Raw genomic sequence first — 26,189 nt, 5'->3', positions numbered from 1 at the left:
AAAGGTACCGTTTGTGTCAAAATGGTATATAACTGGGCAAAAGATTAGAACTCGGGGCGGAGTCTCCCCGTATAAAACTTTGGTGGGATTCCTCTTTCCCTCAGACACTCAGTGCAATACAGTTCTTTTCATTTTTCTTCGTGCAGGTCGTGTTAAAACTTATAGTTTAATAACAACCTCAGTTCACAATTTTATACTATTAAAGTAGACTGTCCACAGCCCTCTATTTTTTCGTGTTTTTTCGATCGATGAGCGCGCGGCGAGAACGGCGAGAGAACTGGACGCCAGCGCAAAACGGAAGAAGCAAGGGGGTGGGGGGCGGGGAGCGATTTTTCTTTTGCTCGCTTCGCTCGCTTCCCGCCCCCCCCCCCCTCCCCTCCGCGCGCTCGCGCTCGCTTCCTTTTGCATTTTTGCGTTGAAAAATCGAGAGGCTGTGGACAGTCTACTATTAAAGCGACTGTGAGGCTAAAACAGCTCTCGTTGTAAAATGATTGTGGTAAAACAAAAGCCGAAGTGATAGATTTTACCTTTCCCTGCAAACTTAAATAACCCAATGTCAATCAGAGCTCGATACAACGCAAAAACATGCAACCAAGTGCGCGTGGGAAAACATGCGCACGCTTAGAGCACGCGTCTTCGTAACTAAATAAGAGGCATTCGAATGTTGCATCATGTTCACTTGTAGCTTGCACTTTATTAGTTTGTGAATAAAATTTAGTGTAATAAAAGCAACGACACTTCATAATAGCTGTACTTATAAACGGCAGCTAGCCTATAAAAACTACAGATACAAATTTGAAACAAACAAAATTGAGACTGATTTTCAATTACACTTTTTAGACAGTCAACAAAGCCACTGCATTGTCAATCACGTCTACTAGCTTCACTTTCTATAAATATGCTAATTCTCGATACTTCCGGCCTGTTCCGGCCAGACTCTAAATTTCCCTTTTCACTTTGTTACGCACAGTAAAATATCAAGGGATTTTTGAAGTTTTTAATGTTACAGTCTATCTTCAGTAGAAAAGCAGCATTAAGGAAACACACTAGCTATTGTAAGTCAGTAAAAATAAAGAAGTACACGAAGTTCAATTTGTAAGCGCTATAGAGTCTTGTTAAAAGTCAGAAAGTTCAACGCCTCGCGGCGAACAGAAAAGCCACAATGGCGCCGAGAAGCCCTGCTAGTGCCAATTTGTCTCCATCAGTGAGATTTTGAGCTTGTTTCAACCCGATAGCCTCCGTGTACATGTTACAGTAATCTTGGCAGTTGTTGCAAAGCTTGAAGTAGCTTCCGAATTTCTTCATCACGGCCACGGCTTTACCAATCAGCTCATGTCCAGTGGTTTCGATTTCTCCAAGGTATTCCATGTTGGCCTTCAAAGACTTATCGATCGCTTCCGTGACTGGATAGATGTGCTTTTTTCCGTCGACTGTAATAAATCCAAGCTCAACAGTAAAAAACTTTTTATCATCTGCGGTGAGAACAATTGACTTGTGTGCTCCGAATTTTTTTCCGCGAATAGAGTAAACTTTATACTTCTGTTTTAAATCTAGCTTCGGCAGCAATCCTTTTTGGAGCAGCTCGATCAGTTCTTCTTTGTAGTCTTCCAAGAAGTCGTCTGAGTCGCGCATTGGTTCAGCAAATATATCACTTGAGGACATGATGGACTTGTATCTTTGATCTGTAAAAAGGTGATCTTTACAACAAGTTTAAAACCGATCAAAACAACGAAACTCTGAGAGTGTTTTATGGACTAGCAAGCTGGTGCAATTTGATTGGATGTTCTCGTGTATTAGTTTTCCGAGAAAATGCATTATTGTTGCGAAACAGATGTCTTTTTTTCTTGGAAAAGTAAAATATGATATTGATCGTAACATTAATATTCAACTCAAATCAGTATTAAACAGGCTTAATACTGTCTAATGAGATACAGTGTACAATTTTTGAGTTATTTTTTTCAAAATAGCTCTTTAGTCGGCGCGATGTTCCGTGACTCAGTCAGTCAGTCAGTCAGTGGATCAGTGAAGTATGTTTGTTTGTCACACCAATCAGATTTCAGGTACTATCATAACCAATCAAATTGCAGTTTCTGACGAAATTATGTGTCGCAGCGTGTCGCAGTTCGGTTTCGTTGAAAGATTAATTGGTGAGTTGTGAATTATCATGGATTTGAAACGTATTCGTAGTTTGCGAATCAAATTGTGAGCTTCGATACAAAGTTCCCAACTTCGGCCCGAATTAATTAAATCCTTCTGTAGTTATGTTATCAAAAAGGGCTTTGCTACGCTAAACTGTTAGAAACAAATGTCATAAAAATAAAAAACATTTATGTTCAGCGAGCCGTAAACATGTTGTCTCGAACAAATAGTCTTCCCTGTCGCGTCGCGTCGGCTTCGATTAAAATCAATTTTACATATGGGTAAACCATCCAGTTTCATTCGGTTTACAAACGCAGAAGACTTGAAATTAAAGAAAGTGAAGATTATGCCTCACAGAAATCGTTAAATATGTGTTTTCATACAAAAAAGTAACAATTTGACCAAATTTCTACATGCATGATATTTATTAATCGGCAAATCACTTGCGTGATCGCTGATGCGAAACGTTGTCTTGCACTTCAAGCTACTTTCCTTGACAAATTCTAAAATCTTCGAGTTCAGAAATCGCCATGACTTTCGAGCAACATGTCTTGTTTCTCCTCAACTACCAAACTTGGAAAGTTCAGTCGGGCCGAAGTCGGGAAATTTGTATCGATGTTTGCAATTTGATTCGCAAACTCCCACCGTAATTGGCAACTTGAACAAAGTTTCCAATTTCCCAACAAACTTCGCAAAGCGGGCGGCCAAAGTAAAATGAAATCAACTGTAAAACATTTTGTTCAAACATTTAACATTTCGTTCAAACATTGAACCGGTACAAGTAACTTTACTGTTAAAAGCAACTACGATCGATAGCAAAAACAGAATAAGACCGTGCCATTTCGTGACAACTTGATAACTCAATTAGTTCTTGTTTGTTGAATACAATTTACGTTGCGAATGAACGAAAATCTTTGTTGAACAGTTTTGACAGGAAACAAATACTCCAGGTGTACTGCGCTTTAAAGAACTTTTCCGAAGAGAGTGGTTTTTTTTTTTATTTGACTCGTTTATTACTTCGTTTATTATAGTACTTTTCGTTCAATGTCTATATGAAGACGTGGCTTTTTCGAGAAAAACAAGGGTATTGTGTTACGTTCGTTTTAAAAAAAACAAAGGTGTCATGTTACAAAAGTGAGAAAAACAACGGTATCATGTTACAGTGTTTGGCAAAAAGCCAAAAGCTGGCAACAAAATAACCGCTTTAAACAGAATAAGAACGTGCCATTTTGTGACATTTTGACAATTGAATTAGTTTTGTTTTTTAATTAAATGATGAAAATTTCCGCATTAAATAAAACAGTTCTGATGTATCAAAATGCATGTAAAAATTATTTTGTTTGCAAGCAAACTTTGTGCAAAAAAGTGACTCCGTGGGGCGCCATACACAAATAGCTCAACCCATGGCATAAACCATTCCAACAGGACAATCACCCAGTTTCACCCCAAGCCACCCCATAAATTGAAAAAATAACTCCTGCACGCTTAGCGTGCCTATGTTTCTTAATTAAGTGTAAAAATACAAATACCGTCATAAAGGAGAAAAAAATGTTGATCAAAATGCAAACTTTGCAAAACACAGCTGTCAAAAATTAGTTGGTAGCCAAGTGACACTAGTGTGAAAATGTTGCGAAATGTGGTCGTTCTAGCTTTAATTGTTTTGAAGTTACAACCACCCCCCCCCCCCCAACCCCCTCGGGTTAAAGTATAGATATGGTAGTGTAAATTGTCATTTAAGAACTCAAAAGCACCTTTAAAATATCTCGATCAAAGGTAATCCGTATAGAGGAGGGATGCAGTGTTTCTTGTGTAGGTCGTTATGTGAAAGGGGGAGTGGTTAAGTTACCGTTTGGGTCAAAATGGTAAAAAATGCTCAGAACTCGGAGCGGAGTATATAAAACTTCAGTGGGATTCCTCTCAAACACTCAACACAATACAGTTTCTTTTCATGTGTCTTCGTGCATGTCGTGTGTAAAACTTTAATCCAAAACTCAGTTCACAAACCGGCAATTACTATGGAAAAAATGTGAGACTGAAACTGTTCACAGTCTAAAATAATTGTCGTGAAACATAAACTAAAGTGATTACATATGTGATAATGCAAATGCGGCCTTACACTACTGAAGACCTGAAAAAAAAATTTCAGGCTCTGAGCGGGAGTCGAACCCACGACCTTTGCGTTGCCAGTGCAATGCTCTACCACTGAGCTATCAAAGCCACATAAGAGCGGTCGTATATGGGTAATCCCTTTATGGTGGACATGATACTCGGCCCAAGTATATGTGAAATAAATGAATGTGTGTCCAGCAGTAGCAATGAAATATATATGTGATAATGCAAATGCGGCCTTACACTACTGAAGACCTGAAAAAAAATTTCAGGCTCTGAGCGGGAGTCGAACCCACGACCTTTGCGTTGCCAGTGCAATGCTCTACCACTGAGCTATCAAAGCCACATAAGAGCGGTCGTATATGGGTAATCCCTTTATGGTGGACATGATACTCGGCCCAAGTATATGTGAAATAAATGAATGTGTGTCCAGCAGTAGCAATGAAATATATATGTGATAATGCAAATGCGGCCTTACACTACTGAAGACCTGAAAAAAAAATTTCAGGCTCTGAGCGGGAGTCGAACCCACGACCTTTGCGTTGCCAGTGCAATGCTCTACCACTGAGCTATCAAAGCCACATAAGAGCGGTCGTATATGGGTAATCCCTTTATGGTGGACATGATACTCGGCCCAAGTATATGTGAAATAAATGAATGTGTGTCCAGCAGTAGCAATGAAATATATATGTGATAATGCAAATGCGGCCTTACACTACTGAAGACCTGAAAAAAAAATTTCAGGCTCTGAGCGGGAGTCGAACCCACGACCTTTGCGTTGCCAGTGCAATGCTCTACCACTGAGCTATCAAAGCCACATAAGAGCGGTCGTATATGGGTAATCCCTTTATGGTGGACATGATACTCGGCCCAAGTATATGTGAAATAAATGAATGTGTGTCCAGCAGTAGCAATGAAATATATATGTGATAATGCAAATGCGGCCTGAAATTTTTTTTCAAGTGATTTCATTTAGCCTTTTTTTTGAAGTGATTTCATTTAGCCTTTGCCAACGAACGTAAATTACCTAATGCAAATCAGAGCTCTATAAAATGCAGAAAACATGTAACAAAGCGAGGGTGAGAAAACACACCGCGCACCTTTAGAGCGCGCGTTTTCGTAAAGCTGGCCTCACATTCGAGCACTGAGAGGCTTAAAAAACTAGTCATTCGATTATTGCCTTATGTGTTAACTTCTCTTGTACTGCATTAGTTTGTAAAATGCATCTCTTCATACAAATAAAGCTGTACTTATAAGCTGCAGCTAAGCTACGAAAAATGCAGATAAAAATCTAGCAAAAAGTACTAAGATTCAGTATCAGTTACAGTTTTCGACAGTCAGAAATGCACAAAGTTCAAATTTTCACAATGTAGCGCCTTGCTAACAGTGGAAGTCAGGGTGTTAGGAGGGAGTTCAACGCATAACGGTGAACAGAACACTTACAATGTCGGCGACAAGCCCTGTTATTGACGCTTTGTCTCCATCAGTGAGCTTCTGAGCATTTTTCAATCCGATAGCCTCAGCGTACATGTTGCAGTAGTCTTGGCAGTTGTTGCCAAGCTTAAAGTAGCTGCCAAATTTCTTCATCACGGCCACGGCTTTACCAATCAGCACCTGCCCTGTGGTTTCGATCACTCCAAGGTATTCCATCTTGGCCATTGCTGATTTATCACTGATCGGCCTTGTTACTGGGTAGATGTGTTTCTTGCCGTTGACATTGAGGAAGCCAAGCTCAACGGTGACAAAATGCGTATCATTTGTGGTGAGAACAAGCGATTTGTGCGCTCCGAATTCGCTTCCGCGAATAGAGTAAACTTTATACTTCAGCATTACGTCAAGTTTTGGCAGAAATCCTTTCTTGCCTAGTTCAATCAGTTGTTCCTTGTATTGTTTCAAGTAGTCTTCTGTGTCCAGCATTGGTTCGGCGAATACATCACTTGTGGACATAATGGACTTGTGAATCTTTGATCTTCAAAACGGTGATCTTCAAAACTTGTTTACCTCTTCGCTTTTCAAGCTCAAACTGATCGAAACAACGAAACTCTGGCGAATTTTAATGGCCTGCCAGTTGGCGCTATCTGATTGGATGTTCTCGTGTATTAATTTTTCCGCGAAAATGCATTTCATTGCAAATTGAAAACAGATGTCTTTTTAGTATACCACGAGAAAGTGTTGTGTAACTATTTTATAACATGCCATAGAAAATACGCTTACTAAATTTCGTCGAGAATACAATCGCAGCGTAAGATGGTACGGTTGGGTTGAATACCGTCGAATATACAACGGCTTTCCTGTATTCTGATTGGCTGTTTTTTCTATGCCATGGGATAAATGCTAATATAGAATATGGTTATAGATTGAAATAGTTATAAATGGGGTAAATACTAGATATGTAGCTGTCTCTATGTACTTCCATTGGGGCGATATGTGAGGTATATATTTAACCGGTTTAAATAAGTACTAAGTATTAAAGTGTTTATCGCTATTATCAACTCAAATTGTTAAATCGCCTTTAATCAATTCGAAGCCTCCAGGTGTCAATTCTCATTAATGATTCTCGTATATTTTACTTATTGCTAGTTCGGAGAATCTGATGGTAAATCGAGACAATTAACGGTTATGAATACTTACTTCGCAAAACGCGCTTAAAAAAGACCACAGTTCATATTTCCCATAATTGACTACACGGGAAGGCTCCGCCCAAACAGGGGTGTCTTTATCAGGCTGGGGGTGTATAAAACTCAAAGAGGTAGGGAATTCACGGTTTGATGTATAAAAAAGGTAGGAAGAACTGTCATTTAGGTATTTAACAGAATTCTAAAGGGATGCGGTATTTAACAGTAAAAGGTATTTGGAAAAGGTACCGTTTGTGTCAAAATGGTATATAACTGGGCAAAAGTTTAGAACTCGGGGCGGAGCCTCCCCGTATAAAACTTTGGTGGGATTCCCCTTTCCCTCAGACACTCAGTGCAATACAGTTCTTTTCATTTTTCTTCGTGCAGGTCGTGTTAAAACTTATAGTTTAATAACAACCTCAGTTCACAATTTTATACTATTAAAGCGACTGTGAGGCTAAAACAGCTCTCGTTGTAAAATGATTGTGGTAAAACAAAAACCGAAGTGATACATTTTACCTCTCCTAGACTTGCACCAAGTCGCCCTCTATTGGCGAGCGAAGCGAGCCGAGAAGCGTCGCGAAGCGACGACCGCGAGTGACGAAGTCGCGAGAGGGCGACTTGTCCCGCTTGAAGGATTTTGAATCAAGTTTCCCGGCCAAAAGCAAGAGGTATCAATTATCAGGAGGTTTCTGCGAGCGCGTGACTTTTCTAGCAGGAGTCAACTTCAAGAATTCTTGTTTGTGATGGCGGAAAGTAGCGCGGGTTCAACTCCGACCAAAACGATCACGCGAATTTCGGTTGCTCGAAAGAGCAAATTTGTATTCTTTGCGCTCAGGAAGTCGTAAAAAACGATTACAGACGAAGATTGGTCGGCCCAGGTGGGAAAAAAACAAGGCTTGCTTAGACCTGGAAATCCTCGCCGGACGGCAATTCTCAGAACCTGAACTGACTACAAATATTATTTGTAGAAACTGGGCCGACAAAAACGAAACGATCGTGAAGAAAGCAGAAAAAAGTAAACGTTGTGAGAGATTCGTAGAAGGCTGGTCATGAAGCGATAGCTGAACATTACTTGAATACACAATAAATCGCTTCCTAAACATAGATTGCAAACACTTTTAATCGCCCGCTTCCGTGGGCGCAGAAACGAAAACATTTTTCCGCAGAGATACGCTTCTATGGCCTGTTGATATTCTGTTAAATAATCGTTTCCCCTGACCTGTTGAGCAATTTTTCAACGCTTCCTTCGCTGTTCAGCATGATGTGACCTCGACGTGACAAGAAATGATGCGTCGAGAAGCATCGATTTACATTTGAATGACACTTTCTTTGAGATCTCGACTCTGATTGGCCGCGGTTATAATTTATTCACCGACCCGTTTTTGGGTCGGTAAAATTGGCGCGCTGCAAGTTGGAAAAGTCCTTCGTACGTGACATACCTAAACCGCGCGTCGAAGGACTTTGAGAAAGTCTATACCTCTCCCTACAAACTTAAATAACCCAATGTCAATCAGAGCTCGATACAACACAAAAACATGCAACCACGTGCGCGTGGGAAAACATGCGCACGCTTAGAGCACGCGTCTTCGTAACCAAATAAGGGGCATTCGAATATTGATCTATGTTGTAGCTTGTACTGTATTAGATTGCAAATAAAATTTAAATTAATGAAAGCAACGACACTTCATTATAGCTGTACTTATAAGCAGCAGCTAGGCTATAAAAACTGCAGATAAAAATTAGAAACAAACAAAACTGACACTGATTTTCAATTACACTTTTTTGACAGTCAACAAAGCCACTGCAATGTCAAACGTCAACTAGTTTCACGTTTCTATAAATATATGCTACTTCCGCCCTGTTCCGGCCAGACTCTAAATTTCCGGTTTCACTTTGTAACGCACAGTAAAATAACGAAGGATTTTTAAAGTTTTTAATGTTACAGTCCATCGTCAGTAGAAAAACAGCATTAAGGAAACATACTAGCTATTGTAAGTCAGTAAAAATAAAGAAATACACGAAGTTCAATTTGTAAGCGCTATAGAGTCTTGTTAAAAGTGAAAGTTCAACGCATCGCGGCGAACAGAAAAGGCAAAATGGCGGCGAGAAGCCCTGCTAGTGCCGCTTTGTCTCCATCAGTGAGCTTCTGAGCGTTTTTCAATCCGATAGCCTCTGCGTACATGTTGCAGAAATCTTGGCAATTGTTGCAAAGCTTGAAGTAGCTTCCAAATTTCTTCATCACGGCCACGGCTTTACCGATCAGCTCTTGGCCCGTGGCTTCGATCACTCCAAGGTATTCCATATTGGCCTTCAAAGATTTATCGATCGGCCTAGTGACTGGGAAGATATGGTTCTTATCGCCCACAAGACGGAAACCAAGCTCAACGCTGACAAACTGCTCGTCGTCTGTGGTGAGAACAATCGATTTGTGCGCTCCGAATTCGCTTCCGCGAATAGAGTAAACTTTATACTTCATTACCACATCAAGTGGCGGCAAAAAACCTTCATTGTCTAGTTCAGTCAGTTGTTCCTTATACTCTTGCAGATACTCTTCTGTGTTAAGCATTGGTTCAGCGAATATATCACTTGAGGACATGATGGACTTGTATTTTTGATCTGAAAAAAGGCGACGTTCACAACCCGAACCAGTTTATTCTTTTCGCTTTCCAAGCTCAAAACAAAACAACGAAACTCTGGTTATGCCAGTTGGTGCAATCTTATTGGATATTCTCATGTATTAATTCTTCCGAGAAACTGCATTATATTTGCAAGGCAGATGTTTTTTTTTTTCTTGGAAAAGTGAAATATTGATAGTTTGCAAGCCACAGCCCCCTAAAGCGAAGATATCTGTTTAAAAACATTGTTTTTGTTATTTAAATGTACAATGAGTTAAACAAAAGAACTCTTTGCTTCACCAGCCAATAGTTCTCTAGTTGGCACATTAATAACAGTAGGTGACGTCAGCGATATCTTCGCTATTGATCAATCGTCTAACAGAAGCTGATATTCTTTGGTAAGCAGGCACAAAACTGACACCGAAAAAAATCATGGAACTCTGGGTATTATTGTGTTTGCACCACAAATAATCTTCCGTGTCAAGCATTGGTTCAGCGAATATATTACTTGAGGACATGATGGACTTGTATCGTTGTTCTGCAAAAAGGTGATTCCAACTTTTTAAGCTCAAACCGAAACAGGACAACAACGAAACTCGATCTGGAGATGATAAAGGACTGGTCCGTTGGTGCAATCTGATTGGACTTTCTAGTGTATAATTTTTCCGAGAAATTGTATTATTGTTGCAAAACAAATTAATCTTTTTTTCTCGGAAAAGTAAAATATTGATCTTCTGCGAGCGACAACTTAAATCTGTTCAATCGTCTAACAGGAGACTGATGTTCTTCGGGAAGCAAGATGGGAATATTATTTACACTAAAAAGAAAAATTTGTTATTTTTGTGTTTGCACTCGGAAGGTAGACGTTTTCTTGCCAAGTTGTTCAAAACAAGATTACGCTATATAATAATTGTCAAGTTAAACTATAGACCCTTTGCATAAATGGCGCGTGCATTTGAATAACAAAACATATACATCCTAAGCCTCACATTCACGTAAAATGTCCTTTGTCTAATAAACATCCACATGAGGCTAAGGATGTACAAAGTATTGTTATTCAAATTTGGGCGCCATTTATGCAAAGGGTCTATTATTGACGTAGCTCGCAGTTTTTCGTACGATGACAACATAAGTCACGTAACCCGAAATGCATTGTCGGAAATATACTTTCTAGACGTCGTTCGCTTCTCTTTTCCGGTTTGGCGCGCTTCGTGCTCGCTTTTGCGCTTCGCGCTCTGTTAGATCGACTTGTAAGCAAACGAGCGGCGAAGCGTGAAAGGAATGGGGACGAGGCGGCGGGAGTATATATCAAAGGACTGAAAGGGGCATGTATGGAAACTTCATATTTTAGGGGAAAAAATCTACAACAACTTCGGTGCTTTAAGGTGTACGGTAATCTTAACTGCATCAAATAAATGTTAGGTGTTAGACAAGACTTTTTCTACAGTTTAATATTACTGTCTACTCTTTTTAGCTAAAAACCTTATTCACATAAAGCAACAAAGGATCACTTGTCTTTTTCAATGATCATACTAACATGCAACGAAAAACTCCAGACTGGAATAGCGCAGTAAGAAACAAATCTACTGGTAGCTAGTTTCTTTAGAGATTCTTTTTCGCAGTTACATAATGAGCGATTTTTAAATTTTGCGAAAACTTATTGATTTATGGTGACCTCGCCGTATACAGATTTCCTTGGGAATCTCTGCGGAGGGGAAATGCGTATTTCTCTTACTTGCACATCTTACTACAAACAGCGAAGTACCGCAACTTACATTTTTATAAATTATAACTTACTCGTCTAACACTGCTTAACTTTTACGAGTATTCAGGTTCCAAACTTCATAAGCAGCTTATAGTTTGACAATTGCTAAGATCATGTTCTACATGCCCGAGCCTGTAAATTTCCGGTTTCACTTTTAACAGAATAAGGTCAATTACATCAACAAACGAAGTGTTACAACTACATTGTATATGAAGCATATATAGGAACAAACACATTTATTATCTGCCACAGTCTAGGGAAACCAGCATTACCAAGCATTGCGTCTGACCATGTGAGACTTCTTATTTTTTCATACATGAAGTAATTATAAACATCACGTTGACATCAAGAAGAATCGAACCCGGGTCGTCGGTTTACTAAGCGGGAATCATCCCACTACGCCACCGACGACCAGCTGCCAGGCCAATGATTTTTTTGGATAAAAATCCTAACCCCATTATTAGAGCTAACCGCAAGCAGTCTTACGTGATATAATATGTCATCAGCTGTCTCCAAATGGTCTGAAGCAATGCTTCGAAGTGATTTCCCGAAACAGTCAGTTAGTACGGATAGCGGTTAGCGGAAAAAGGCGATCAAAGCAACCACAATTGTGCCAAGTACGGCAGGTACTCCGCCTGCAATCGCTCGGCCCCCATCAGTTATCCCGTAGCCGCTCCACCACGACAACCCAATTTACTTCACGTACTTATTGCAGAAATATTGGCAGTTGTGGCAAGGCTTGCAGTAGAATCCAAAGTTCTCCATCGCTTTTATTGCTTTACGGATCAACTCTCGGCCTGTGGCTTCGACTTTACCGAGGTACGTCATCTTTGACTTCCAAGATTTCGGAATTGGTCTCATAAATGGAATGGTACGCTTATATCCATCGAACTCTGCGATAGTAAGCTCTACTGTAGAAAACGTTCATCATTCGGGGTGAGAACGATCGATTTATGGGCTCCTTTTTGCTTTTGTCGAAGGGAGTAGACTTGGTACTTTCGTTTTGAGTCTACATCCTGCCATTCGTTCTTGCCTTGTTTAATCAGCTGTTCCTTGCGTACCTTCAAAAAGTCGTTTATCAGATGTCACACTACAATATAACGTAATTTTTTGTTGAGACAGCAAAGGAAAATCTAAAATAATTGGGCAAATCTACAAAGAAAATGTATTATTTGCATCCTTAGCCTGAACAATAAGTAAAAATTCCATCAGATCCTAACTGTGCTATTTATACAATCACTTACATTACTTCTTTGTTTGAAAAGTTAAGCTGCAGTTGGATTACAGTCTTTTTCACGCAAAAGGTGTCAGCTACTTTTATTAAAATTATTTAAGAACCTTAATGTCATCGCCTCTGCATGCATTGCGTGCCATTTATTCTATACTATGAATATACGCTACTTCCGGCCTAGCCTCCCACGCAATCGTTCAGTGAAACACGATCGCCCCTAAGAACGACTGCGTGGGAGGCTACTTCCGGCCTGCTCCGACACGACCGCTTTCACTTTGTAACACACCATAAAATTAGACACAACTAGAAAGGATTTTGAAAATATTTAATGTTATAGTGTAGCCACAGTTTGAGAACAATCATACTTGCTGTAATAAGTCAGAATCTGACATGAAGAATTACACGAAGTTCAATGTGTAAAATATGGAGAGCCTTGCTATCACTGGAAGGTCAACGCTTAACGCTGAACAGAAAAAGCAAAATAGCGGCGACAAGTCCTCCTTTTGTTAAGTTTAATACCAACTTGTCTCCATCAGTGAGCTGCTGAGCGTGTTTCAATCCGATAGCGTTCACGTACATGTTGCAGAAATCTTGGCAGTTGTTGCCAAGCTTGAAGTAGCTGCCAAAATTCTTCATCACGGCCACGGCTTTACCAATCAGCTCTTGACCCGTGGCCACGATCTCTCCAAGGTATTCCATCTTGGCCAAATCTGATCTATCAATAGCTTGCGTGACTGGGTAGATGTGTTTCTTGCCGTTGATTATGATGAAACCAAGCTCAACGGTGACGAAGTGCTCATCATCTGTGGTGAGAACAATCGATTTGTGTGCTCCGAATTTTTCTCCGCGAATAGAGTAAACTTTATACTCCAGTTCTTCATCAAGTGGCGGCAGAAGTCCTTCATTGTCTAGTTCAGTCAGTTGTTCCTTGTACGCTTGCAGATACTCCTCTGTGTCGAGCATTGGTTCAGCAAAAAAAGCATTCGAGGACATGATGACTCGTTTATCTGATCTGTAAAACAGTGATCTTTACAACTAGTTACCTCTTCTCGGCTCTTCGCTTTTCAAGCTCAAACCGATCAAAACAACCAAACTCCAGAGTAATTTATGTACTGGACAGCTTTTGCAATTTGATTGGATGATCTCGTGTATTTATCATTCCGAGAAACTGAAATATAACCTCGTTCCCAGGATCTCTCTCTCTCCTTGTTGCCGGAAAAACAAATACTTAAATGTCTTTTTATTTTCTTGGAAAAGTAAAATATTGATGAGCCACAACCTTATTCAATCTGTTTATAACAGGAGCTGTTTTTTTCGGGAGCCAGGCAGAAAATTGGCACCTAAAAAGTAATGAAGCTCCGGGTATAAAATCCAATTTCCCGATTTTCCAAATCCAATTCCCAGTTCTATTGTTTAATTAATTGTGATTTTCGATTCCCAGTTCTATTGTGACCCAAATCCTATTTTCCCAGTAAATATTTGCCAAATCCCAGTTCCCATTTTACCCCTTCGGGTCGCTCTAAGTCCTCTAAAGTAAGTCTGCGTCGCTCGCGGTTGTTCACACCTGATCGCACCGCAAATTTAATCACGGAGAGAAAGAGAACGAGCGGTGAAGCGCGACTAAAAGGGTGAAATGAACCCTCATTCTTTTCCTCTTGAGCGAACGTAGCGATGGCCCAGAAGCCAATTGGTTCCTTTACTAAAATTCTGTTAGGGTAATTGCATTGGTTCTTAACCTAGAAACTCAATGGGTTGTCACGAGTGTAATTAACTGGGAATGGTGCACACGACATCTGAACAAAGGGTTACTATGTATTACTTAGAAAATCGTTTTATGAGAAAATCGATTTTTTTCACGCTTTCTTCGTAAAAAGGGAATTAACATAAAATTGGATAAAATTACATATAGATGTTGGGTATTGAAGCGGAACAGAAGTCGAATTTACTAGGAATAGTAAATACTCGTGGATATTTAGCTAGAAACTAGTTGTACCTATCGGTAAGTGCCAACGAGCGAAATACTCATGTTTGTTCATAAGAACAGATACAGTAAAAACCCGCGTGTAAGAACCTAGGGATTTAAGAACCTTCTGGCAGAAATTTGCTTCTTTAATCCCCCAAAATATAAGAACCTGTTTAGCCAAACAAATTCCAACAGGTTCTTAAATGTGGGGTTTAACTATTTAATTTATATATTTTTTTACTGTATCATTGATCAATTAATGTTGTTGGACTTTTGGCAACATGGGTACATTAATATATATTTAAAATGAAGAACAGACCAGATTTTATACTATTTTTTGATAATCAACAACAATGTCTACTCTGTAGAAATTAAGAACCTAATTAAGAACCTGATTAGCCTAAACTGTCATAAGTACCCCATAATACAAGAACCTGTTTTGCCAAACTCTGAAAAAAGTAGGTTCTTACACGCGGGTTTTTACTGTATTGAATGGTTTTTGATAGAACTATATTTAAAATTGCCAAAATATGGTAAATTTTATTTTAGGTAATATGCGAAAAAAGTGCTATTTCTCTGGTGTTCATAAATGACACAGGCTTGATAGCTTGCGTGGCAGGCGCCGTAGTTTCCAGCGCGCGTATTCTCGCGATCGCGCACTCTTTTGTATACGTAATTGGACTACATGCTGTCCAATTTGGAAATAATTTGATGAAAAAAATTCCGAGGGCAGCCAAAGGAATTTTTTGAATCTAATTATTTCCAAATTGGACAAGCATGTAGTCCGGTTACATATTAATTATATAGCAAGAAATAAACTCCGCAAACGCCAGGAAATGCGCCTTATTTTCCAGCTGGGCACCAGTCAGCCACATGGTCTGAATTCAGATTTTCGTTATCTTTAGGGTGTCGCGCGCTCTTATTGCGCGCGCGCCTTTGAACTCAAATTTGTTTTCATGGCGCAAGCGAGCGTTTTTTAACCGAAATCCTGACTTTCCACTGATGAAGGGCTAAGCCCGAAACGTCTGGAACTTTAAATTTTTTAGGCACTTAAAACTCATTAAGTGAGAATTTTATACGTATATTTTTGTACTTTTACAAGTGCCACGCAGCACAAGGAAATTTATTTTTCCTTTTACATTGATTATTAGCTTTTTTATGGCGTCAACAAATGGCGAATTTATTAAGAAGGTAGTCACGTATTATTAACGGTAAGTGAATTTACTTTTAACTTACAAATTAAGAACGAGTCAAAGAAGGCAATCTTTTTTCAAATCAGTTAACAAATTTAGAACGAGTAAAAGAAGGCAATATTTCGCACTAACAAATCAAAAGTGTTATCGTAGCGACCTCTGTACATACAAATTTCTTCGTTCTTTACAGAAATTGCGTAGTCTAAATTCGTCATTTACAGATTTTGCGCGAGCATTTAGACAGTTGTTTTCCCTATATAGCGCGAGTCCCTTAAAAGTAAGGAAAGCCATTAGCTTTTAGTCAGTCAATCCAGCGTAAATAATAAACTTTTTTATATGTCCAGAGCGGGAAAAACAGTCAACAATAGTAGGCATAACACAGCACATGCAACTCACTCAAAGCATTGTCTTCACGAATAAAAATTAAACAAAACAGTGCAATTTTATTCACCTGAGTTTGCGAAGCTTGCTACAAAGTGAGTGAAAACACTGCATCAATCAACGAAAGTCGTAAACAAAGTGTCCGAAGAGCTTTACACTGACTTCTTGAATCTGACATACTCCTTTCCACTATTTTGTTCAAACTTCATGGCCGTGTTTTCTTTTCGAATTTCAGCATAAACGACAAAGAATTGCATCCAGCTCGTGGCGATGAATATCTGACAGATTTCTTGCTTCCCTTCGCTGCACTTACGTTCACCCAAGTTTTGTACTATTAGAGGCGTTTTGCTCTTAGTACTAGTTTTTGCTTCTTAGTGTAGCTAGCTCCTCCTCTGACAACGTAAAAAAATTTCTCTTTGTTGTTACTATTGCTGGAAAGCTCAAAAGGAATGGAAAAACGTAGCAAACTCCAATGCGACAAGTTTACCGGGCTGACGCTATGCTTAATGCTAATTGGCTGATATCAGAAACCCATAAGGGTTGAAACGTGTAACTCCCTATGATTCGCATTGTACAAAGCGTTTGCACATTCGTTTACACTAAGTACCATATTTGGAAAATTACGACAACCATATTTGGATTAAATTCACAGCGCGCGCTAGCTCGCGCTCGATGGCGTAATCTTGTTTTTGAACAAGCTTGGTTGAACAAAGTCAAATTTGGTTAAATTCCCCTGTTTCATCTTCACGAAGTAGTCTGGAGAACTTCGCTTCGATACACTTAATGTATTTCTTTAGTTTCTGGAAGACATTTACGGCGTTTAGGTCGAAATTCAAGCAACTTACCGCAAAACCAAAAATTATGTTGCGTGTGTCATTACGTGTATAAAGCATTCGCGTACAAATTTTTCTTGTTTCCAAATATGGTACTTAGCAAAATGAATATTCAAACGCTGTGCGCGCGCGTTACACGTTTCAACCCTGCTGATATCCGTCACATGTCGCTTTTCCTTCGATTTGATTGGCTGAAACAAAACTGTCCAATTTTTCTTAAATTGGACAGTTTGTGCATTTTACCCGAATAGAAAGTCCTATTCGAAACTATCCAAATTTAATCTCAAATTGGACAGTTCTCAGAAATTAAGGAAAAATAGCTGCGCTGACAATATAGGATTTACTGACAGCTATATAATTAAAACACACTAAAAAACGTACACAGATGTCTGCTACGCAGGCAAAACGGGTTTGACAGATTGATAACTCTTGACGTTAAAATGTTTTGTAAATACAACACGCGATGGTTAAAATGTTTCCGTCCACAAAAGGGATAGTTGCATTTCAAGAACTTCTTATAAATCAAATCCCAAAATCAAAACTGCTAAGATGCTTTTTTAAAAATAATTTTCAGTAATCAAAGACAGTAATGCACGGGTCAGATTTCAATCTCGCATGCGAAGTGTCATGTTCAGTTACGCAAAACTTGAAAAATTTGAACAGAAAACAAAACTTGAACGGTCAAGGATTATTTGGAGACAAAATTTTTATTCAAGTTAACATTACATTTGGCGTTAGAAGCAAAAAACGTTTGACTTTCTTGTGTGTATGACATGCAGTAATTTTAGTGAGCGTCGCTTTCCGGGCGCTTTGTATTGATGTTATTCCTACGCGGAGCGAAAATGCGTGCCAAATAAAATATAAACGCTATTTGATTTGGAATAAATCATCGGTCAAACAATTACTATAAACACAATAAACACTAAAAGGAAGCATTTACCCGACTTCAGCATTCTCATAAGTCAAGAAAACTCTATTTGAAGTCAACAGTCCGCTTTTGATTTTCATGTCTCTCTTCGATCGTAAATCAAAGGATTCCAAAGTCGAAAGATCATTTCATCGCTTTAAAGATCTTGATGTTCGTTTTTCCGGCGGTCGAATATTCTGTAGGGTATTCTCTTTCGATTTATAATTCCCTAAAGGTGTATTTATCGGTAAAGGGATGAATGACCACATTGAAAATTTTAACAGCGAGCCGCGTGGACGCCATTTTGGTCATTTGCTCTCTAGCAAGGAGTGAGAGACTGGGAACCAGTTGGGAAGAACAATACAACCCAAATATGGGGTTTACTTACACCCAAATATGGTAAAAAAAAAGTCCCTTACGCAGAACTTAAGATTTTCTCTGTCTATACACTCATACGCACACGGCTCTATGATTCTGCCGCCTCGACAGCCTCGCCTCTTGGCTCGGCTGTCTCGTTGGCAATAATAAATAGTCATCATAAAATTCCGCTTTGAGCAAAAAAAGACTGCGATATTTTTGCTGTATAGTTGGTTCAGCTACAATCCTGAACAAATTAAACTCCAAAATAATCACACACGTTTTGCGAATGTCTCGACATCCCCCTCTAGCCTGCGTTGCAGGCGAACTAAACGCGCTTTAGTTCGTCTGCAACGAAGGCTACCTCTCCTTCTCAGTGCTCAATGTTGTTTTATCGCTTTGTTTACACAACACGACAACATTAATGGGGGAGAGGGGTTGAAAAAAGTGAGCTGTGGTACTCAAATTAGTGGCAAATTGACCAAGTGTCAGAAGTGTCTCAACAGTCAGTTTGTCTAAGATTGTAGTGTCGTTTACGACTTTTAGTACTGTAGAAGTAGATAGGTCGAAAGACCTAGAACCAGCCTTCAATGTTTCTCTGCAATGTTTTTCCCGTTTCACTTGTCATTCGCTTCCTCTTATTAAGAGCAGGGGGTGGTTGGTTACTTGGTACATTGTATTGCAGCGCAACCATTAGTCCGAGCTTGCGCATTCATTAGTCAGCAATTTGCCAGACTCTGCAGACTAGTACAGCCACAAACAAAAAAATTTTATAACAGTTAGTATTGGTTCAAAAGAGTCATTTTGTCTAGTTTTACTAGTTTTGTGGTGGAAACAGTCCCTTCAATCCTTTTTGTGCACGGGGAAAACTGAAGCGAAAATTTTTCTGTAAGGCCGCGAGTTATTGTCATACAGGAGCCCTTTGGCGGAACTAATCAATCGCCACGGTGTTCAGTCGGGGAACTTTTACATAAGTTTCCCTTACCGAAAAGATATTGAAATCAAATTAAATCGGCGGAGGCTGCAACGACGCTAGTAGCTTTGTTATAATTCAAAACTAAGCTATACAATGTGATTTAAAACCCAATAGGGTCCCAATAGAATTTTCCCCAGGAACTCAAAGTATCGGACCGTTCTTGCTCTGCTCAAATCCTCCACTTCCGGTCCACTGCGGTTCTCATCGAAAGGCTCATAGTCTTTGATTCCTAAAAACATCTCTTTCGCAATACCTTTTCTACTTTTAGTGGTAACAAGAGTATACCCCCGGTGATTATTCTCCGTCAAAAATAGTCTGGAGAGTTCGGATCTGTCGCAATTTGTTACGGTTCGTGACTCACTTCCGGTTCGTTTCGGTTGACTGTGTCTAAAAATAAACCAAACTTGGCTACGTCATCGGTCGAAACACAACATCACGTGATCTGCAAGGAAACACACTATTTAGCGCCATTTTGGTAGTGCTGTGAAAAGACAAGGACGTTTTTTTCGCGTTTGATAGCAACCAACGAATTAGAAAGAACTTGTAAAAGTGCAGCAATGAAGTGGGAATACAAGGAAGAGCATCCCTTTGAAAAAAGACGAGCCGAGGGAGAGAAAATTCGGAAGAAATACCCTGATAGAGTTCCGGTGAGTACAGAAGTAGCCATCAGGCAACTTCCTGTAATTGCATTTTTATCATTTCTCGGATCAGTAAGGCGTGCAAGAGATGCTTGGATTTTAACGCGTTTTTCGGTTTTGCTGCTCTGTTAGGAGATTTCTAGGTGTAAACGAAACGGAGATTTTAAAGCGAAAACGCTTAAAAATTAAATATGGCGTCAGCCGAGTTGCAACGTCACTGTTTGCCAATCCCTGTGTTTTGATGTCGCCCAGAGCGAAACAGCTCATAAAGTTGCAGCAAGTTCTCTCTTTTCCTACTTTGTATTTAAAATTTTCGTCGAAGTACTACTTTGGGATATCTGTTTAGCGAAATACAAGCTTATCTGATGTCAATTTAACTGAAGGAGTGACAGCATTTTTGCAAGAAGATAACGAAGGTTCCATTCTACTTTCACTTTAGATGTGGTTTGTCGAGCTTGTATTTCACAAGCAGAATTTCACATTTGACTCCGTTTTCTTTATAAATATTTGATAGAGTTGTATTTATATAAAATACGTCTGGCTTACGGTAACATATTATTTTAATCGACGTAGAGACTTTTTAGAACCGAAGCTAGAGAGGCGTATGAATTTGCAGTGCCAGAGAAAATCTACAGAACGCTCGGAATATTACTCATTCAAAAGAGTCGATCTTTCTGGCAAAACATGTGTTTGTCGGGGATGCACTGCAAAATATGTCTCTGTAAAATTTATTTATCATATCCTGAAGTACTGCTTGATATGAATTCAAAAATTAAGGAGTTAAGTTTAAATATTTTAGAATATTTATTCTGTGATGAAATTAGTCTGCATTAAACTCCTAATTTTTTAAACAGCTGGCCTGTCCACAACTTACATCTATACATGGGATGCTTTTAATTGCTTACCATTTAGGCACTGTATACAAACACTACACCATAAACACTTAATTGAGCCATTCTCATATTACTTTTATCTGCCCTAAGAAAAACAACCTTTTAAGTTGTAGACATGGAACTAACCATGCAAAACATGTGTATCATGACAACATTAAAAAGAGTTGTACCCCCATCAATGATATCAATAGACCATTTTTTGTGGTCAATGCCACAAGTTTGAAAACGAGGCAGATATCTCGAGAAATGCTGTTTTGAGTATGGGAATCTGAAAATTCTGTACACAGACTTTATTTACTTTGGATTTTAATACTTAATACATGTAAGGAATGTAGTTGGTATGTGTTTGGAAGTGTGCAAGTAGTCACATTTTTGTTTTCCATACATTTTCTGTGAACTTTGAATTAGGTTTAGCTCACTATGCACTGCTAAATTAGCACATGATGATATGGAGAGCCTCAAAGTCCACTAAATGCCAGTTTCATGCACAGACCAAGTTTTGGGAAATAACTTCACAGCGGTTTGTTGTAGATATGCAGCAAATATGTACAGTGAACCTGTAGTGGGTTTTTCTGTTTATGCTGTTGGTTCAGTGAATTACAGAAATCTTAAAATCTCTCTGAAGTTCAAAACTTAGCTAATGGTTATGTCGTACACTATCTCCAATTACAATTACCATAAAATACTGATTATTAGGTCTTATATCTGTGGGAGGCAGGGTGGCCTAATGGTTGTGCGCTGGACTCTGGATTGAGCGGTCTGGGTTCTTAGGCAAGACACTTTACTCTCATAGTGCCTCTCTCTACCCAGGTGTATAAATGGGTACCAGCGAATTAACTGCTGGGGGTAACCCTGCGATGGACCAGCATCCCATCTAGGGGGGAGTAGCAATTCTCCTAGTTGCTTAATGCTACAGAAACCGACAGCAGGCTTTAACTTTGTATGTGAGGGTGCTCGTAATGGGCAATGACAAACTATTTGAAAATAAGGAGAGATCAAGTGACTCTGATCAAACATTTTGATCTGTACTCTTCTTGCACATGTATTCATCACCTGATATAATAATATTATCATCATACTATTCTATTTTGACTATTTGAAGCACAATAATATTAATAAGTACGGTTCTAATGCCAACGTATATTATTTTATGATTGATGGCCACTTGCAGCTATTGATGACATTTTGAAATTCAGAGTTTGTGTGTTATGGAAAATCGCCCTATAGATGTACTTGTACATAATCATTAAATGAACCTAAGGGAAGGTTTTTATTGTTTTTTTTTTTAATCTGTTTTTTAATAGGTTATTGTGGAAAAAGCACCCAAAGCAAGAATTGGTGACTTGGATAAAAAGAAATATCTGGTTCCTTCAGATTTGACAGGTAAAATACAGTGTCAAAATAAAATGCATCAAAATAGAGGGATATGTTAAACAACAATTTTATACCTGTTCACCAGCAAGCCAGAAAGTGGTTGATTGATTGATTGATTTACATGAATCCTCTAATTAATTTCTACAATGCACTTAATTGGGGTAAAAACAAAAAAAAACCTACAGTCTGTAATAATTATGGCGTAATTGTGGTTAAAATAAGTGCAAGTTGATTGTGTTATGTATTTTTTTACACAATAATTTGATTAAAACATTTAAACTTGAAATAATGACTTTGTTTTGTACTTCTCTACTTCTCTGTACAATTTGGTGACATATATGTCAAACCAAATGGGTTTTATTTAGTAAATAAACCCCTTTAGGAGGCTGGTATATTGGAAGGTAATGCCCCAGACTGAAAGATTGTCTGAGAAGTGAACAATTCGCTGAGAAGTGAAGCTTCAAAGGCAACTGAAATTTTGAGGACAATCTTTCCGCCAAGGACATTATCCTTCAATTTACCAGCAAGCCAGAAAGAGATCCTATTAATTTCTACAATGCACTTTATTGTCGGTAAAGTAAAAAAAAAAAAAAAACTACAGTGATAATTACGGCGTAACTGCAGTTGAAATGAATGCAAGTTGGTTAGTTTGTGCAGTTTTTCGTTACAAAATTTTGGTTAAAAAGTAAGACCTAAAAGGGGACTTTGTTTGTTTGTTTTGTACCACTGCTGAGTCCATGTGATGTGTTTTGTCCAATGAGTATGCACAGAAATTAATCGGTGGGTTATAATTTTTTATTAGACAAAGCCAAGACACAAAAATTAGCAATTGTTATTTGGTGGTGTATCAATATTATAGAAAAATATCGCAACAAAGTTATTTTGAACCCTGCATTTTATTTTTGTTTAGTTCTTTTCCCTTAGGAGTTTGAGACGTACAAGGTATTATACCCTGCCATAGAAAATACAATGGGAGGCGAGGTGGCCTAATGGTTAGAGCGCTGAACTCCGGATTGAGCGGTCCGAGTTCGAGCCACGGCCGGGGTCACTTGTGTTGTGTTCTTGGGCAAGACACTTTACTCTCATAGTGCCTCTCTCCACCCAGGTGTATAAATGGGTACCGGCGACATAATGCTGGGGGGGGGGGACCCTGCAATGGACTAGCATCCCATTCAGGGGGGAGTAGAAATATTCCTAGCCGCTTAATGCTACGGAAACCAGGATAAGCTCCAGCAGTGTGGGCTGCTTGGCTCGTGGCTTCTCCATAGAAAATACAGCAAATCAGAATACAGGAAAGTCAATGTATATTAGACTTTATTATTCAACAAAAGTGTGCGCTGCCAATATATGGTCAAAATGTTAACGTTATCTGTCATCCGTACATGACAGATATGCCGCGATATAGGTAGGTTGCGAAGATTCGTCCGAAATCTTGTAAAGCTTTGCGTAATTGCAGTTTTTCTATCTGCGAAATTTGTTTCATTGACAATTTTTTGAATAATAAAACAATTTTCCAGCTCAATTTTGCGAAAAATCGTCTGATTTTAGCCCACTCGACCTACGGCCTCGTCGACTAAGTACCAGGTGATATCCTGCGCGATTTCGCAGGATAATTGTTAAGTATTTAACCCAACCTTCCCATTGTTTAAAGATAGCAAATGTCAATGAAAAAACAGAAAAGGTTTTTATTGTTGATTTGAAACTTTTCATACCTCTCATGGTCAAATGATTGGAAAAAAAAAATAAAACTTAACTTGTGTAACAATGGGATTCTCTGAGTCTGTAAATTTATTAGGTAGGACCGTCTTTTTATTTCTAAGTACCAGTCAATACATGTAGTAAACTGCCATCAAATATTAATTTGTCATTATTTCTTTCTCATTCACAGTGGGACAGTTTTACTTTTTAATCCGCAAGAGAATTCATCTGAGACCTGAGGACGCCTTGTTCTTTTTTGTCAACAATGTAATCCCGCCCACGAGTGCGACAATGGGTCAGCTTTACCAAGAACATCACGAAGAGGACTTCTTTCTCTACATAGCGTACAGTGACGAGAGTGTCTATGGAACTCAGTAAAACAAAATGGAAAATATATTAACTTTTAAATTGGGTCCATGTAGCTGTGAATGAATTTCAGTCTATTAGCAGCTAGTGAAGGTTATAACAATAATATTAAATAGATAAAGTTGAATGTTATATTTTGTGGTTTTTATAATAATTATTTAGCTGTTCAGCTGTAAGAATATTTCAGGTACGTTGTTGTCAAGAATGGGCCTTCTTTTGTAAACCCTAAAAGTTATTGGCTTGCATAAAACTTTACAGTGGAAGTGCCGTGATAGTGAAGTCATGAAAATTGCATTACATTGTACAACTTCACAAGTTTGTCAGAAGAAATCTATCATAGACAGTCATAAAGCAAAATGGAATACTCGACAGTGTAAGCTGCTGAAAAAGAGCCTAGTCATGCATACAATTCTTATAGCATTTCTGCTTGATCCTCTCACTTCTCAGTAGTCAGGTTTGGAATTACAAATTAAAAATCATAAATTTAATGTAAAAAAATGTTGAAAAATAAATAGTACCACATAAAAGTACTTCTCAATTGCTTTCATTTGAATGGTCACACAATCAATTTATTCACAAACAAAAAAGTTGAATGACATTAACTTGGAGTTTGACTGCTGAGAGTGAAAGGGTTAAAACCTTTAAGGCCCAAGTGCATGTGCAAAAATAATGACCTCCTTATATTTATCCTACTATGCTTAACAAGAAAAACAGAGATTTTCTTGTTCCATCCTATTTTTTATAGTTTTCTTGTTTTCTGAAAAAAAAAAAAAATTCTGCCAAGTTGGTATGCTATCTAAAGCAAAATTTTTCATTTTCAGACAAAATTTGTTGTGGTACCTCAGTTGAATTGCTCTATATTTTAAGACCGCTACAACATTACACACGTACACACACACAAATTGCTTAGAATGAAAATCTGTAATAGCAAAAACTATTATGATATTTTAATCTTTGATCATCATTTTTTTTTCCGGCAATTATTTTTTTGAGGCAGTTAAATTAAGACAGTCATAAGTACATGCATTCAGTCTTGATACCTAAAACTAGATCTGTAAATTTGGAGCAAAAAGAGTGGCACAGTACACTTTGTCGTCAGTTTTTTCAGGATACAAGAAAAGATAGAAATACGCTGTTAGAGAGATTCAAATTACATATAAACTGTGAAATTATTGTATATTGAATTTTTAATCTTCAACGTTCTGCATTGTTTCAGGTAATTGTAGATAACTTGAGCAGATAACCCAATGTTAAGTTCTGTATGTAAAATAAATATGGTCCTGAACAAATGTAACTGTTATGTTTTGTTGTTTGTTTTCCTTATCTGGGAGAAATCCACCATTACTGATCTAAGACCTAGGCCTTAGCCATGATATAATTATTGCATTTCCTGAGTTTTTATTGGTTTACAGGTCATGGTATACGAGCTCAGATACCATGATACCATGGGGTGTACCGTCAGCAAAAAAGCTGGGAAGCTCAAATATTGCAATTCTTTGGGTGTTTTTAATAAAATAATTATTCCAATCGCTCTTGTTGGACATGAGATAGCTATAGTCAACTTGGAACTCCAAGCCTCGTTAGCTATCTACTATCTCATCTCCAATGTATTTGGAGCCTTTGACATGAGCCGGGGACATGAGGGTTATGTTGTAAAAAAGAAAAAAACATTTTTGAGAGTGGGAGAATTTGATAGTTTTTTTTTTAACCTGAGCTGCAACCGTTAGTCTGCTGTGTAAATGACAAGCAACACTTTCCATTTCTTTATAAAGTAAAGCCAACAGAATGCAATGATGCGCCATAATCGTGTTTACATAGCTTCGGCACGTGTGTTGATGATTATCATAGGCACGCAATGTGTGCAGACGGTGTCGCTTCCATGGCCCATTGCACGCGTTACATGAATATGATGCCGCACGATATTTTAGCACAGCAGAAAAGAGATGCTCGGAGCGATTCACAAGGGTGGGGGTATGTGTTGGGTAGTTATGCTTTCATTCCCTCATCGGAAATCAGGAATACAGTGGTTTTACTAGCGAACTGTAACCGTAAAGAGGGCCAAAAATAATCAAACATACCAAATACAGTCAACTCTTACTATAACGGACACCTTCTGGACCGCAATTTAGTGTC

The 26,189-nt window shown here is 38.6% G+C and overlaps 5 protein-coding genes across 6 annotated transcripts; 1 reads left to right on the top strand and 4 right to left on the bottom strand.

Annotated features, from left to right (window-relative positions):
• Positions 1–669: 669 nt before the first annotated feature.
• LOC144658356 (uncharacterized) lies at positions 670–2,313 on the bottom strand. The gene has a single exon (XM_078518780.1). It carries the CDS (start codon positions 1,660–1,662, stop codon positions 1,132–1,134), a length of 531 nt encoding a protein of 176 aa, XP_078374906.1. The 5' UTR covers positions 1,663–2,313; the 3' UTR covers positions 670–1,131.
• Positions 2,314–5,241: 2,928 nt separating this feature from the next.
• Positions 5,242–6,260, bottom strand: LOC144657287 (uncharacterized). The gene has a single exon (XM_078517616.1). It carries the CDS (start codon positions 6,193–6,195, stop codon positions 5,662–5,664), a length of 534 nt encoding a protein of 177 aa, XP_078373742.1. The 5' UTR covers positions 6,196–6,260; the 3' UTR covers positions 5,242–5,661.
• Positions 6,261–7,251: 991 nt separating this feature from the next.
• On the bottom strand, positions 7,252–9,579 carry LOC144658355 (uncharacterized). The gene is made up of 2 exons (XM_078518779.1): positions 8,344–9,579; positions 7,252–7,382 (listed from the first exon to the last, which is right to left on the bottom strand). The coding sequence occupies exon 1, from the start codon at positions 9,460–9,462 to the stop codon at positions 8,932–8,934; it is 531 nt and encodes a 176-aa protein (XP_078374905.1). The 5' UTR covers positions 9,463–9,579; the 3' UTR covers positions 7,252–7,382; positions 8,344–8,931.
• Positions 9,580–12,446: 2,867 nt separating this feature from the next.
• Positions 12,447–13,675, bottom strand: LOC144656518 (uncharacterized). Of its 2 annotated transcripts, none has more exons than XM_078516742.1 (2): positions 12,703–13,675; positions 12,447–12,630 (listed from the first exon to the last, which is right to left on the bottom strand). In XM_078516742.1, the coding sequence occupies exon 1, from the start codon at positions 13,468–13,470 to the stop codon at positions 12,928–12,930; it is 543 nt and encodes a 180-aa protein (XP_078372868.1). In that variant the 5' UTR covers positions 13,471–13,675; the 3' UTR covers positions 12,447–12,630; positions 12,703–12,927. The 2 variants fall into 2 exon arrangements, with proteins under 2 accessions (XP_078372868.1, XP_078372869.1); XM_078516743.1 differs by having other exon boundaries at positions 12,447–12,654; positions 12,728–13,675.
• A 5,837-nt stretch (positions 13,676–19,512) lies between these two features.
• On the top strand, positions 19,513–25,350 carry LOC144655935 (gamma-aminobutyric acid receptor-associated protein). Its single transcript, XM_078516122.1, has 3 exons — positions 19,513–19,734; positions 21,923–22,001; positions 23,881–25,350. Exons 1-3 carry the CDS (start codon positions 19,645–19,647, stop codon positions 24,066–24,068), a joined length of 357 nt encoding a protein of 118 aa, XP_078372248.1. The 5' UTR covers positions 19,513–19,644; the 3' UTR covers positions 24,069–25,350.
• Positions 25,351–26,189: the final 839 nt, after the last annotated feature.

Source organism: Oculina patagonica, chromosome 6 (assembly GCF_052425735.1).
Source record: "Oculina patagonica isolate OP01 chromosome 6, crgOcupat, whole genome shotgun sequence".
NCBI classification, from domain to species: Eukaryota; Metazoa; Cnidaria; class Anthozoa; order Scleractinia; family Oculinidae; genus Oculina; species Oculina patagonica.
The sequence above is the reverse complement of the archived record's forward strand: the minus strand, read 5'-3'. Positions and strand labels throughout refer to the sequence as shown.